Raw genomic sequence first — 15,058 nt, 5'->3', positions numbered from 1 at the left:
CTGGGACCCCTGAGGCTGTTCTGCCCTTCTGGCCTCCCCCCCACCCAACACCTGCAGCTCTGTCTGTCCCCCTACAGGTCTAAGCCCTGCTTTGCCTTCCCCACTGGCATTAGAGCTCTTGGCTCAAAGCCACTCAGAGTTTGAAGGGCAGGAGTCAATGCTGCCCCCTCCCCTGCAGCACCCACACCCAGCCCAGGGCCTGGAGCCTAGCAGGTGCTTCACAAACATTTGTCCAATCAGCAAGAGCTCACATCCCTCCAAGGCAGCAGCCTCCCCCATCCCAGGACACTCTGCCGGGGGCCCAGCCTACCCCAAGTCCCTGGCCTCCAGCACCTTGCGGATTAGAGTGGGCCCTGCTCCCCCTGCCAGCCCTTGTCCCTCTGAGCCATCCTTCCCCCCAAGGTCACCCTTGCTTCTTTCGTTCATTCTTCACAGGATAGGTTTCTGAACCTCAAGCCGGCTCAGTCACCCACCTCTGGACCCTCAAATCATTTCTCCAACTTTCTTAAAAGTTCCCTAACTAACCCCAAACCGCTCTACTTCCTCTCACTGGTGCAAAGCAGAATACTCCTCCTCTGTTCTGGACCCTTTGCTTCTACTGATACGCCCACCTCGCCACCCATGTTCCACCCCTCAGCCTCCCAGGGCCCCAAGGCTCTCGGGACAGGCAGGAGGGAGACAGTGTCTCTGCTCGGTGAAACTGGTCCCCTCCCTGGGCACCAGGGCCCCGTACCTTGATGGACCACAGCCCAGGATGCTCAGGCTTAAACGCCACGACCTTGGCAGAGTCAGGGATGCTGAGGAGCACGTTGAGGCCCTCGTCCTTCTGCAGGATCCTCCCTGTGGAACGCCCAAGGGTTTCTGTCCCCACATCTTTCCTGACTGTGACAGAGGCCCCGTTCTGCCAGGAACCCATGGTCTTTCCAACCACCAGCCTCAGCCTTCCCAGAGAAAGTGACAAAGGCCTTAGGCGGTGCTCGGGCCTTTGCCTCATTCTACACTCCAGCTTCATCCACCCCCGGGTGTGGGCCATACACCTCGCCTCCAGACCTGGGGACCCAGGACATCCTCGGAGCTCCATGAGGCCAGGTGGCTGGGTCCAAATCACACCGACCCTGGGTGACCTGGACAAATCACTCCACCTCCCAGAGCCCCAGCTTCCCATCTCGGTGACATGCCACCAATTCTTGCCCCGACTGGTCTGCTAGCCCACCGTAGGGACCCACTGAGAGAATACGGGTAAGACTCCGCGTGAACCTTGCATCCCAGGGACCGTCATTACTCTTGGAGAGAGAGAGAGACTGAGAGAAAGAGAGCCCAAGCACGTGAGAGAGGGCGCACTCAGGAGAGGGGCAGATGGAGAGACAGAGAGAATGTGAAGCTGAATGCGGAGCCCCACGTGGGGCTCGATCTCACAGCTGTGAGATGGTGACCTGAGTGAAATCCAGAGTCAGATGCTTAAGGGACTGAGCCACCCAGGCGCCCCCAGGACTGTCGTTGTTTTAATTCCCCTCCCTTGGCTGCTAACAGCCTCCCTGCTTCCTCGCTCACCATGGGCACCCCCTCTGCCCTCCACTTGGCACCCCCCCACCCTCCTTATTCCCAGAGCCTTGTGTCCAAACCCATTGCCACCCCGGGTCTCTCTCTTTGTCCCACCCCGGACTCCCAGCTCAGTCTTGGGGCCAAAGCAGAGGCCGGCCAGTCCTAGGGTGTGCATACCCAGCGGGTCGCGGACTTCGATCTTGGGACCCGGACCGCTCAGGGAGATGGTGACCTCCTTCAGGCTGGGGTCAAAGGGAATCCTCCACGTGTGCTCGCCCTCCTCCTTGTGGTCCGTGGACAGCAGGTGCACCTTGGAGGCCTGGATCGCTGACTCTACCCACTTCAGCACCTGGGAGGCAGGTTATGAGCAGCTGATGCCAGCAGAGGTGCCTGTGGTCCCGCCTGTGTCTGACCCACTGGAGGCAGGTCTCTAACAGGTCGCCAGCAGAATCCAGTCCCCCACCCTGGGTTTCAGGCAGCGTATGGGCTTTCCAGGTCACCCAGTCCCCCCACACTCCCACCGCTCTACAAGAGGGCCAGTTCACACATCATTACCCTCCTGGCCCGTCGGCTGGGAGATGTAACGCCTGAACCGAGGCAGCTCAGAGGGAATGGCCAATTTCTATGGCACCCACCACTTCCTCCAGGAAGCCTTCCTGATGCCTCCTACCCACAGATGAACGCTGGAGATCCGGACTCTCCCGCAGAGCAATGTAATTCACTGTCACCCCCCCAAGGGGCCTTAGGCCACATTCCTGCCAGGGTAGCACACTCTCTAAGCAGGACCGAGAGGGTCTGCTGCAAAGTTGGAGTCTCCTCCTGATTCATTTCACAATGTTGAGAAATCCTAAGTCCCTGGTTTCTAGAAGTGCTTATTCATTCTAAAATCTTAAGTGTTTTTGGACAGGTCCCATTGAAAAGCAGGCAACAGGCGAGGACTCCCTCACCCAGGTACACATTTAAAGTATGATTTTGGTGGGCGGGGGGGGGGGTTCTCAAAGACCCCCCCCCCCATGCATGCACAGACCCCATGTCAGCAACCCCGGATCCAGTCTAAGTTATCTCACAGAGCACAAAATTGTTGAGTTTCTCCAAATCCTGACCACGATCTTCGAGACCCCGCGTCCTGTCCTAGGATTTAGGCAGCTGTCCAACCCGACTCAAGGTCAGCGTGCCCCTGACTCTCCCCACGCTTATAGGGTTGAACCCCCGGGCCTCCCTAGGCAGCTCCCCCCACACACACTGTTCTCTGACAGAGATGACCTGCCCCTTCTTTATCAACCCACTCCTGGCTACATTCATGCCCGTCTCCCCTCTTGGCCTGGGAGCCCCAGGAGGGCAGAGACCCTCCGCCGCACCCCGAGCTCAACGTCTGGCACAGACAGGGTACTCAGGAAGCATGTGCTCACTGTGTGTGGTCCGACGGGGCACGCACCTCCCGACCAGGGCCACCAGATTCACCTGGCAGTCACCTGACTCAGCTCCATCCCGGTCCCTGCCTTTGTAGCAGCCACATCCCACAGTTTCCAGTAAGAAAACCAGGCAAGAGGACTCGGAGGGGGCCTCCCCCGTCCCCCCGCCGGCCCCGGGCCAAGTGACTTTAAGGTTTTCATGGGATGCTTCTTGAACTAAACAAAATGAAACAGGAACCTCACTGTCCAACAAATTAGCACCATAGGCGCAGAGAGAAAAGAGCTCCCATTGGCTAAATCTGGGGCAACCTGAACCCCTAAAAGAATAATGACTTTAATCAAGTGAAACACATTGAACTATAGAATCTGTGTGCCCCGGGGCGCCCGGGTGGCTCATTCGGTTCAGCGTCTGCCTCTTGATTTTCGGCTCAGTTCATGATCTCACAGTTCATGAGATCGAGCCCTGCGTTGGGCTCTGCACGGACATCGTGGAGTCGGCTTGGGATTCGCTCTCTCTTCCTCTCTCTCCGCCTCTCCCCAACTTGTGCACGCTCGCTCGCGCTCTCTCTCTCTCTCTCTCAAAATAAATAAATAAATTTTAAAGAATCCGTGTGCCCATAATACCCAAAGAAAAGCGAAATTCAAAACAATAAAACCTCATTTGCCACCAATGAAAGCAACCTGCTAATTAAAGACGAAGAACTAAGTGCGATCCCTGCCTTTTCCATAGGCACTGTGCCTCAAAAAACCAAGCCATCCCTTTGGAGAAGCCAAAGCTCTTTTTTCAGGGAAGAACGCCCACTAACAAATGTGAACGAGGTGATGCAATGAGGAAATCATCATTTTGCAACCCCTAATGAAATCATTGTTTCAGGCAAGCATCCTCCACGGACGCCACAACCATCAGACGGAAGGCGGGTGGGGAACGGGACGTCCATGTGGAGCCCCAGCATTTACCCCACAGACCACTTGAGTCATAAGGGGAAAAATGCGGCCCTACGATGCACCGAGAGCTGGCTGTCACCACCTTCACCAGGAATCAAACTATCATCAGGAAGAGCGGGACAATCAGACGTTATTTACCTCCCGGGGCAATGCAACAGAAAATACACACAGCACCAACCATGAAATATTCCTGCCAGAAATGCTGGCTTCCATTAATCAGCCACTGAGAGCTAACTGGCAGGTTAGGGGAAATACGGGGGGGGCGAGGGAACAAATTAATGACACCATAAGGAAACAATCAGATGAATCCGTAACACGGGATACTGTACAGGCGATGCCTCTCCAGCAAGTTAGTGGCATTAAAAAAGGGTAGACTGTTCCAGATGGAAGCGGACGTAACAGACACAAGTGAATGAAATGCACAGCCCCTGATTAAATCCTGATTTGACAAAACGTGTTACCGAAGACATTTTGAGGACAATTAGGGAAACAATATGAACTTGGCATCGGACGATACCAGCAGAATACTATTCATTTTATTAGAGGGTATCGTGGGCTGTGTCCAAGGTCATATATATATATATTTTTTAAAAACCCACCCATGACTATTTGCGGATAAGGTGTCACAGTTCAACAAAAGGCATAGAAAGAGACAGAGTAGGCAGGGCAAACATGTTAGGTGCTGAATCTAGTTGGGACATAGGTTCTTTTTTGTTTGTTTCAAGTTTTGGTTTAAATTCTGGTTCGTGGGGCGCCTGGGTGGCTCAGTCGGTTAAGCGTCTGAATTCGGCTCAGGTCATGATCTCACGGTCCGTGAGTTCGAGCCCCGCGTCGGGCTCTGTGCCGACGGCTCAGAGCCTGGAGCCTGTTTCAGATTCTGTGTCTCCCTCTCTCTCTGACCCTCCCCCATTCATGCTCTGTCTCTCTCTGTCTCAAAAATAAATAAACATTAAAAAAAAAATTAAAAAATAAATAAATAAAATAAATTCTGGTTCGTTAACACATCGTGCAACACTGGTTTCAGGAACAGAATTTAGTGATTCATCACTCACGTACAACACCCAGTGCTCCTCGCCACAAGTGTCCTCCCCAGTCCCCATCCCCCATTTAGCCCCTCCCCCACCCCCACCCGCCTCCCTGCACCAACCCTCAGTTTGTTCTCCGCAGTTAAGAGTCTGTCTTCTGGTTTGCCTCCCTCCCTCTTTTTCTTCCTTCTATCTTCTTCTGACTTTTCTTTATCTTTAACATCTTTCATGATATTTTTTTTTAAGAGAAAGTCCTTGAAAAAGAACAAGTATGCCATGACTTGAATCTATACCCCTAGGCAACCACAGGGGTACCCTGGCACTCGCCAATTCCGATCAATCTAATCAAACCTGATCAATCGCCAATCAAATCTAATCTGGAAGTAGCTTCCTGGGATACTGTGCGACAAAAGTCGAAACCACATTCAGCTTCAGTGAGAAGATGTTCTGTGATTGATGAGTCATGTCTGCTGGGATACGGGGTCCGAAAGCGGGTCTCGTGTGCTACATGTTGGCCAACCTTGCTCCGCATCAGAGTCCTACTGTGCGATCGCCGGCGAGAGAGAAAAGGGAAAGAAGGGAATTGGAAGAAAGTGCCCGAGATTCAAAAAGTGAATACATTTTGTCCAGACTGAGCTGGGACATCTACACGTTGCAGCTGGATTTCAGTTACTACAGGATACGAATCCCAGGTCCCGAAAACTCACTTCTCTGTATACTTGGAGGTCCCTCTTTCTTCTGTTTCGCCCAGCTTTCTTTCTTTTTTTCTTCAATTTGATTTGTTTTGAGAGAGACAGAGAGAGCTTGAGCAGGGGAGGGGCAGAGAGAGAAAGAGAAAGAGAGAGAGAGAGAGAGAGAGAGAGAGAGAGAATCCCAAGCAGGCTCCACACAGTCAGTGCTCAGAGCCTGAGGCAGGGGTTGAACCCACGAAAACGTGAGATCACGACCTGAGCCGAAATGCGGATGCTTAACCGACTGAGCCACTCAGGCGCCCGCTCGTCTAGCTTTCTAAGTAATGTTTCCCTTGAAAAGGTTCTGCGCGCACACAGGGGCTGGCGGGAGGAAGCGGCAGTCGAGGCTCCCATCTGGAGAGGCGGACAGAAGCCAGCGAGGTGAGGCAGCTGCTGCCACAGCTCCGGGACCACTGTCGTCTTCCCCCGGGCCCGGGCCTTGTCAGGGGTCGGGAGGAAATCACAACCGAGCAAAGCTGCCTGGAGGCGGTGGCTGCACCAGCTGACAATTACCCAGAGAAATCACACGCACTGTTGCGTTGCAACTGTCACTACGAGCTTGTTCTAGGATGACGGAGGGACGGTGCCCAGGAGTTCAGGCTACCGACCGGCAGAGAAGGCTCAGACTGAGCTCAGTGCCAGGGACCCCACCAGGCGGCGGCGTGCCCACGGGGTCTGCCCTAAGCCCGTCACCACCAGGGCGCTGCCCTCAGCCAGCCCGGATCCCCTGTGCGTCCAGGCCTGTGGACAGGCTTCCTGGACCCTACAATCCCCCCAGGGCTCCAAGAGGAATCTGGGGAGCCCTCGGAGCAGAGTGCCTTCATCAAGCCAGCTCAATGTTTATCTGGCGAAGACAATGGCTTCCAGATGTTAGCGGGACCGGGGGCCCGCGAGCCTGTGCTGCAATGGGGCTCATCTCTCTGTCACCGATGGGGAAGGAAGGAAAGAATCTGGAGCTGCTACCCTGGCCAGATGGCTGCCGCTGGGCCTTTCACGGCAGATAAATCATCCCCTGGGGCCCCTCCCCCAGACGCCTGACAGCCAGGCCGGCCAAGGAGGCCGAGCGGGGAGGCCAGGGGGCCTACAGGGCCCGAGAGCCGCAGAGCAGAGAGCTGGGACCGGACCGTGGAGCCTGGGTCAGGAAGCCCGGCAGGCAGTGATGGAGAGAGGGCACCAGCCCCTGCCAGCTGGGCGCCACCGCTGGGCGCTCGGGTGCTGAGAACCTTTTCCGAGAGAGCCCTTACTCTCCAGGGGGGTGTGCCGGAGCCTGGCATGGGTTCTGGGCTCCACCCCAAAGCAGGGGGCTGGAGCCACAGCCGTCACGAACTCTCACCAAGGGCTTCTGGGTGCCTGTCGGGACAGCGCCCCCGTCTCACCGGGCAGGGGCTCTCAAAAACCCAGCCGTGCACAGGGGGAAACGGAGGCCCAGAGAGGTTAAGGACTGAGTTCGGGTCACACGGCAGGCAGGTGGCAGGGCTGGGGTCCGAAGCCGGCACGCGGCCCTAAACCTCCACCGGGCTGCCCTCTCCGGGAAGAGTCTGGGATGAAGTCATCTCTGGGGCCGGTGCCTCCTGATCTGTTAACTGGAACCACCTGGTCAGAGCTCCCCTTCTCCCCTGCACCCCACACTTACTGCCTTAGAAGGTGGCTCGCCTTTCTCCTAGCTGAGAAATGTGCAGAATCTGGGCGATCTGTCACGTTTGTGCGGGCTGGGCCGGTGCTAACAGGGGCAGGGTCTGGGCCCCCAGAATGGACTTCCCAGGACCAGAGAAAGCTTCAGAATGAGGGGCTTTGCCCAGCAATTCCGGCCCACTCTGCCAGGGCTGGTGACCGTACAGCGAACTGGGCGGGGGTGGGGGGCTCTGTGCCAGGGCGAGGGGGGCCTTGGACCTAGCCCGGCCGAGACCAGAAATGCACACCCCCCAAGGGGCCATGATGCCCGCCTCCCCCGTCCACTGAAGGCTGGCAAAAGCTCCGAACTGACCCCGCCAGGGGGAGAGGATCCTCCCCTTGCTTTAACTACCCTGGAATCCCATAGGGCCAACCCCACAACCGGAAGAAAGTAAAGGCTCAGAAGCACCGAGACCGGACCTGGATGGATTCTGTCTCTGCGCCCGGCACCTGAAGCTGTGCGCGGTGCGCGTAGCAGGTGCACGGTCAGCGAAGGGAAGAGAGATTACAGAACGTGTCGCTCCTGCCACATGGGACGTACCTTGGGAAGGTGAAGGGGCTAACGACACAGGCAATAATTTAGGGACTCCCGCAACTTCTGAGGAGTCATTCTCTCAGCTGGAGCTCCCCGCTGGCTTGGGCAAAGACACCGTTCCCTCTCCCGGGTGCCCCGGCCGCTTTCCAGGCCGCTACCCAGAGGCAGCCAATGCTGGGCCACCGGAGGTCCCACCAAGTGAGACACCTACCGCCGAGTCAGGCTCCCACAACAGAAGGCGGGGTACTATGGCCAGGAGCCAGCGGAGTCGCCCCAACTTCCCCGCCTCGAGAGAGAGCACAGGAGAGCCCGGCCCCACACACCCGGGCAGGGCCGTCCTCCGCCACCCTGCCCGGCACCGCACTGCCTGATTAGCCGCTGACAAGCACCCAGCTCCCGCCCAAATAGGTCTCCCCCCAGACAAGGACCCAGCCATCCCTCCACTCTTCAATGCCTCCCAACCCTCACTTGGGCGGCTCAGCGCCAGAGGAGGTGCACATGCCAAGGAATAAAGTCCAATGTGTCGCGGAGAGCCATAAACGCCATCTGTCAACAGGGAGTTAAGGCACGCTAATCTAAACACGGCCCCGGAGAGCATAAATACAGAACACAAAAAAAAACCCTCTCCTGGAGGCTACAGCAGGGCTGGCTGGGGCCAGGGCCTGCCTCACACACACAATCTCTCTTGCCTTCCTCCTCCCAGGGCCTCGGGCGCAAGGGACCCCGCATGTGTCCACCCACCGGCTATTTACTGACCACCTGCTCCACGCTGGGGGCTGCATAAGGTGCCGGGGATACGGCAGCAGACGGGACCTGGGATACAGGACCCGTAAGGGCCAGGCTGTCAGGGAGCTCACAGCCTAGTGGCGTTCATTAAGTAACAAGAAGGGAAATCAAGGGAGGTCTCCCAAGGGGACAGCATGTCAGCTAAGACCGGGAAAATGAGGAGCCAGGGGAGGAGACGTGGGAAAAACGAGCCGCATGAGCAAAGGCCCTGGGGTAGAAAGACGCGGGGCACTGAAGAAACAACAGAGGCCAGTGGGGTGGCAGCAGTGAGCAAAAGGGGAGAACACGGGCCACGGGGTTGGATAAGGGCCCCGACCTTCTCCAGGGGGCAAACAGGAGAGGCTCATTGGTCAGATGAGGGAGATGGAAACGGACATTCTTATTCTTTCCAGGGACGCAGTTGTGAACATTTATGAGCATGTCACTGGAAGGATCCCTCTGGCTCCTGAAAGGGAGCAGGCAGACGCGCGGGGAGAGGGAAAGAAGGGCAAGTTCTGAGCGGCCAATGGGGCCTGGAGGAGAGGAAGGGCAGGCACCCAGTTCAAGAACACGGCGAGGGTACAGATGCCAGGTCACTGACAACCCTGCATCTCAGGACACAGGACCAAGCAAGCGCCTGCCTGCTCGTTCCCCGGCAGGACTCTCTGCCCCAGCAACACAGCCTGAATCAGACGCCCCCTGCCCTCCACCCACTCTTCTATCCGCCCCTGGGTTCCCCGACTCTGCGGAGAAGCTCACCCTGTACCCCCGCCCCCCAACTGTTGGCAAATTTTGCTAGGTCCATCTTGCCAGCCCGGACCACCTGTGGGACCCAGGGTGCTTCTTCGAGCTCCAGCCTCTTTACCTGCGAAATCGGGAAGTCTGCGGCACCTGCCTTTGGGGTGGGGGCGGGGGCGGGGCGGCGGGTAGAGGGTGGGGGGCTGGCGAGAGGACCTCATACAGCCCGGAGCACAGCACTCACTGTGCTGGCCACAGGGGGAGCACTGCTCACGGGTGGCACAGCTACCTGACCACCAAGCCCAGCCGCCCAGGGGCGAGGACGGTCAGGGAAGGCTCACCTCGGTCACCTGCTGCTTGTCCAGGTGGAACACCTGCCCGGAGCTGGTGGCGGCGATGTCCTCGTAAGCCAGGTAGCCGGGGTGAGTGCGGTCACCACAGTCCCCCGTCAGCACAAAGACCACCTGGAAGAGGGACACACAGGTGGCTTCCCTGGCCACCTTCTTCAGGTGTGACTGGAGTGGCAGGGCCAGAACCAGGGAGGAGGGACCTGGGCCAAGCCCCTTCCCCTCCGGGCTCAGCGGATGCGACTGTAGAATGGGAATGATGAGAGCGCCCGCCCCAGGGGATCGGGACCGACACAGGTCAAGGGTGTGGTACAGGGCCAGGCATACTAGGTGCCTCAATACATGGGAGCCATTATTTTTTTAATGTTTATTTTTTGAGAGAGAGAAAGAGAGAGAGGGAGTGTGTGAGCAAGAGGGAGAGGGAGACGCAGAATCCGACGCAGGCTCCGGGCTCCGAGCTGTCAGCACAGAGCCCGACGCGGGGCTCGAACCCATGAACCGTGAGATCGTGACCTGAGCCGAAGTCAGATGCTTACCCGACTGAGCCACTGGGAGCCATTATTAAATCTACAACGAGGAAGGGGATGGAAATCAGCTGGCCCCGAGCAGTAGCCCCTGGAGGCCACACACTTAGAAAAACCGTGTGTTCTAAGGTTGAGTGTTTGACTTCGGCTCAGGTCACGATCTCACGGTTCGTGGGTTCGAGCCCCGCGTCGGGCTCTGTGCTGACAGCTCAGAGCCCGGAGCCTGCTTCGGATTCTGTGTCTCCCTCTCTCTCTGCCCCTCCCCTGCTTACGCTCTCTCTCTCTCTCTCTCTCAAAAATACATAAACATTAAAAAAATTTAAAAGAAAAAAAAAAAGAAGAAGAAGAACCTTGGAGAATGGCGTTCGTTCTAGACGGGAGACCAGAGAAGCTGTCCCAGCTCTCGAGAGCTTCACCCGAGGAGGTCACACAGTCAGACGGCCCTTCTCCCGTCCAGTGCACACCCTCCCCCAGCCCTGGCTGTGAACACAAGAAGCAAAAACCCCAGCAGAGAGTCCAGACCTTGAGGCACTGGGAAGAGGGCGCCTCGCTCTGCGGAGACGGGAGCAGAGGCGACGCCAGGAGGAAGACGGATCGCACAGACTCTGACAGGGCGCGAGGGGAGCCGGGGGTGGCGTGGTCTTTATCAAGAATGAGCCTCGCCAGGCGGCGGGAGCCCCGGCGGGCGGGGGGCCCAGAGCATGAGAACACACTTGGACTTCACCAGACCGGCTCGGCCTCCAGGGCTGGCGGAGACCCTGGAAGAGAAGCTCCTGCCCTCCGCTCGCCAGGTGGGGGCCCGGGCTGCCTGCGCTGGGGACCCCAGCTTCCTCAGGACCCCCCTGGGGCCCCCACGCTCGAGCTCCCCGGGCCGGTCCGCTCACCTGCGACTGTTTCAGCTGCAGAAGCCGCAGGACGTCCTCCTTCTTGTGGTAGTCCTTGGCGCGGGCGTCCGTGAAGACGTAGATAAAGGAGCCGGGGTTGGCCACCTCCACGGCAGCCTTGATGGCTCCCACACTCATCTCTGGGCAGTCACCGCCTCCCTGCGGGGCAGGGGTGTGTCAGGGGCCGCCGCCCACCTCCTCCAGGTGGGGCCCACCCAGGTAGACCTCTGACACCGACGGGGTGGCCGGAGGGGGGCAATCCCCTCTGTCCGGCCTCTGTCCCCGCCCAGCTATGGGTGAGGCCAGGCCACGGCACGCCTTCCCTGAGACAAGGTCACATCCAACCTGCTTTAGACGAGTGGTACCATCTGCTCGCTCGCTCGCTCACCCACGCAAGAGTGGGGTCCCTCCCGTGGGGGCCTGCTCTAAGCGCTAACAAGCACGACATGATTCTTTAATTACCACTGCGGTGAGTGATGCAGGATGGAGAGGAGGGAGGGGAGCCCCGGGACGTCTAACAGATGCCCCAAAGAAGCCACGTGTTGGCCAAGGCTTGGACGACGGAGGGTACAGGGGGTGGCCGGGAGAGAGAGAGAGAGGTGGGCGTTGGGCAGAGGACGCCATTCTCAGCCAGCCCTCCCCCCGAATCCTCTCTGCCCCGGAATCAGTCCCAAACCAACCAACACCCGCTCCCGCCCTCCCGGCCCACGGACGGGAGCTCCGCGAGAAGGGAGCGTGTCCTGCCTCGACAGCTTTGCACACGCAGCAACGGGGTCGCTTTCCAGTAACGCATCTCTCCCGGGCCCGTTCATCCGGCCCACAAGCGCTTCCCGTCCCCTCCAGGCGCTGGGCCCCGTTCTGAGTCCTGGGGGACCCGGCGGTGAGCCAGATATGTGGGGGCCCTGCCTTCAGGAAGCTGCCGTCCTCAGCGGCAGGAAGCGGGGAAGGACAGATGCTTTACCAAGGTGCTCAGAGGATGCGAGGAGACCCCTCGCATCCTCCTTCAGCTACCGCTTCGTCCGTTCACTGAATAATAAGCACCTACTACGTGCCAGGCACAGGGACTCCTGTCGGTACTTGGTTCACCGAATAAAGGAAGGAACCCCGAGAAGTACAGATTCTCCGGGACCCCCCAGCTGGGGTGCAGGCCCCCGGCAGTGTTGGGAGGCAGGTGATGGCGGTTCAGGGAGCCGCCATCTTGGCCACCGGGTAGGGTAAAGACCTTGGCCTCTGCATGGACTGGGAAGGACGGCAGGAGGCGGGGGATGGGCGGCAGCCAGGGGCAGGGCGGCCCACCTGCACATAGAGTTCTCTCAGCTCTCTCTGAAACACCGCCGGGTCTGCCGTGAGGGTCACCGGGCCAATATCTGCAGGGAAAAGAGAGAGAGGCCCGGGTGGGCTTGGATTCCCAGACGCAGCGCTTCCGTGGGGTGGGGCAGCAGTTACAAGACGTGCCACCAGGGGGAAAGGGGTGAAGCCTGGGCCCCAGAGACCCCCCCCCTCCCACCAAAGGGAGAGAGGCTTCCAGGCCTGCCAGGATCTGACCTGGAAGGGAAGTCAGGCTACTCAGCCCCCTGCCCTGCTCCAAACCAGACCAGAACTCCAGGGGAGCACAGAGGCGAGACGGAGGGCAACCCCCGCCCTGCTCAACCTCAAAACCACGGTCCCTAATCTTTTCTGAACACGGCCGTCTCTATTCACCATCAGTGGGAAAGGAATTCTGGAAAGACGAAGGAACAGAGAGCTGTCCAACACCAGGCTGATGAACAAGAATGAAATCTTCCAGAAACTCCATCCATTTATTAGCTCATTTAAATTTTTTTAACGTGGGGCGCCTGGGTGGCTCAGTCGGTTAAGCAGCCGACTTCGGCTCAGGTCACGATCTGGCGGTCCGTGAGTTCGAGGCCCGCGTCGGGCTCCGTGCTGACAGCTCAGAGCCTGGAGCCTGTTTCAGATTCTGTGCCTCCCTCTCTCTCTGACCCTCCCCCGTTCATGCTCTGTCTCTCTCTGTCTCAAAAATAAATAAACGTTAAAAAAAAATTTTTTTTTAACGTTTATTTATTTTTGAGAAACAGAGACAGAGAACGAGCAGGGGAGGAACAGAGAGAGAGGGAGACACAGAATCGAAAGCAGGCTCCAGGCTCGGAGCTGTCAGCACGGAGCCCGACGCGGGGCTCGAACCCACAGACCGCCAGATCGTGACCTGAGCCGAAGTCGGATGCTTGGCCGACTGAGCCACCCAGGCGCCCCTGGTAGCTCATTTAAAAAGAACAGAATTCAATTACAAAGGCTGACTGCACCAAATGTAGGCGAGGACACAGGGCAACTGAAAGTTCCGTCCACCGCCGGTGCGAATGCAAAAGGGTCCAACCACTTTGGAAGGCCAAGAGAACTTTCTAAAAACATCAAGCATGCACATACCATTCGATCCAGCCATTTCGCTCCCGAGAAATGAAAACATATGTCTACACCAAGACTTGTACTCAAACATTCAGTGCGGTTGTACTCATCATAGCCCAGAACTGGAAACCAGTCCAACGTCCATCAACCAAAGAAACAGTAAACAAACTGTGGTCTCTTCGTATAATCAAATACTGCTCAGCAAGAAAACAGAACAAGCTACCAATACAAGCAACCGCGTGATGAATCTCACAGACGTAACACCGCACGAAAGAAGCCAGACACAAAAGAGTGCGTGTTTGATGGTTCCATTTATAGAAGTTCTAGAACAGGCAGAATTATTCCAAGGTGGAAAAAAATCAGAACGGGGGTTGTCTGGGGACTGGGGAGAGGCAAAAGGACTGTCTGGGACGGCAGAAGTGTTCTATATGGTAACAGGAATGGGGGTTCCGTGGGTATATGGTCTCTCCAAAGTGCAAAGCAAAGATTTGTGCGTTTCAGCGTATGTAAATTTTACCTCCTAAAACCAGAGCTAAAGACAGCAATCATCACTGAGTTGGGGTGGAGGGTGGGAAGAGGTATAGATGAATGAGAGCGGTTTGGATACTTGGTGGTGGGTATATGCCGATTCATTACTCTGCTCTGCTTCCTTTGTGTATATTCGGAATGTTCCCCCAATAAAAAGGTTTAACAGCCATACTTGAACATCACAGCTAACCTAAGACAAGGCTACCAGTGCACTGAAAACGGGGCTAGAATTCCAACTCGCCACGTAGACCCGGAATTCCGACTCACCCTATGGACGTATGCACAATGGGGGTTTTTACAAGGTTCGTGGATGTCAAGTTTCTTAGGAAAGTATTTCCTCTGAGTCCTCGGTGAACTCTAATAATGGACCGTTTTTAGTTGAAGAATTCTAAATTCTAGGCACCCCCCCAAAAATTCCCACACTCATCAACCAGTCAGCAGACCTTGGTCCTTCTTAGGGAAGGAAGCCTGTGGAATCATCCGGCATTGATCCACAATTCTCAAGGGAGAGTGCGGACAGCAGCCCTTCTGCCGGGCACTTTAAGAACCCCTCGTCCCCTGAGGGCCCCTGCCTCTGTGTTCTGAATGTATTCGTCATGTCCAGCACCCCTCCCTCAGCTGTTCCAGCCTTTACCAAGCCTCCCCCCTCCGCACCCCTACTTTCTGAACTCTGCGGTAACTCATTCGACCAAACCCTCAGGCTTTGCCCCCAGACAGAGCTGACTGCAATGCTGGCTCCATCCTTCAGCCGTGGGGTCCCCCAGACCTGACCTCACTGTGTCCAGCCTCAGTTTCCCCATCTGTAAAATGAGGCCTATAACAACACCATCTATCCTAGCTGAGAGCCATCATTGTAAGAACTGGTGGGGCCAGGGAGGGACACCCCCTCCCCCCCCCCCGCCATGGATTCTGGTACCCAGCAAAGGCTTGGCGAACGGGAGCCAGCCCAGCCCCCACGGCCACACGACTGCCTATGTTCCAGTGTGAGGTCTCACAAAAGGCACAGGGCAA

General features: G+C 57.2%; 1 protein-coding gene across 1 annotated transcript in view; it reads right to left on the bottom strand.

Moving 5' to 3' along the window:
* The window catches only part of HMCN2 (hemicentin 2), a 145,007-nt gene that overhangs the window by 112,173 nt on the left and 17,776 nt on the right, over positions 1 to 15,058 (bottom strand). Inside the window, 5 exon segments of the mRNA XM_053908429.1 lie at positions 734 to 840; positions 1,720 to 1,891; positions 9,706 to 9,828; positions 11,120 to 11,278; positions 12,416 to 12,486. Of these exon segments, the coding sequence (XP_053764404.1) occupies positions 734 to 840; positions 1,720 to 1,891; positions 9,706 to 9,828; positions 11,120 to 11,278; positions 12,416 to 12,486 (632 nt within the window).

The sequence above is a fragment of the Panthera pardus genome, unplaced genomic scaffold, assembly GCF_024362965.1.
Source record: "Panthera pardus isolate Hobbes unplaced genomic scaffold, ASM2436296v1 HiC_scaffold_20, whole genome shotgun sequence".
Lineage (NCBI taxonomy): Eukaryota > Metazoa > Chordata > Mammalia > Carnivora > Felidae > Panthera > Panthera pardus.
The sequence above is the reverse complement of the archived record's forward strand: the minus strand, read 5'-3'. Positions and strand labels throughout refer to the sequence as shown.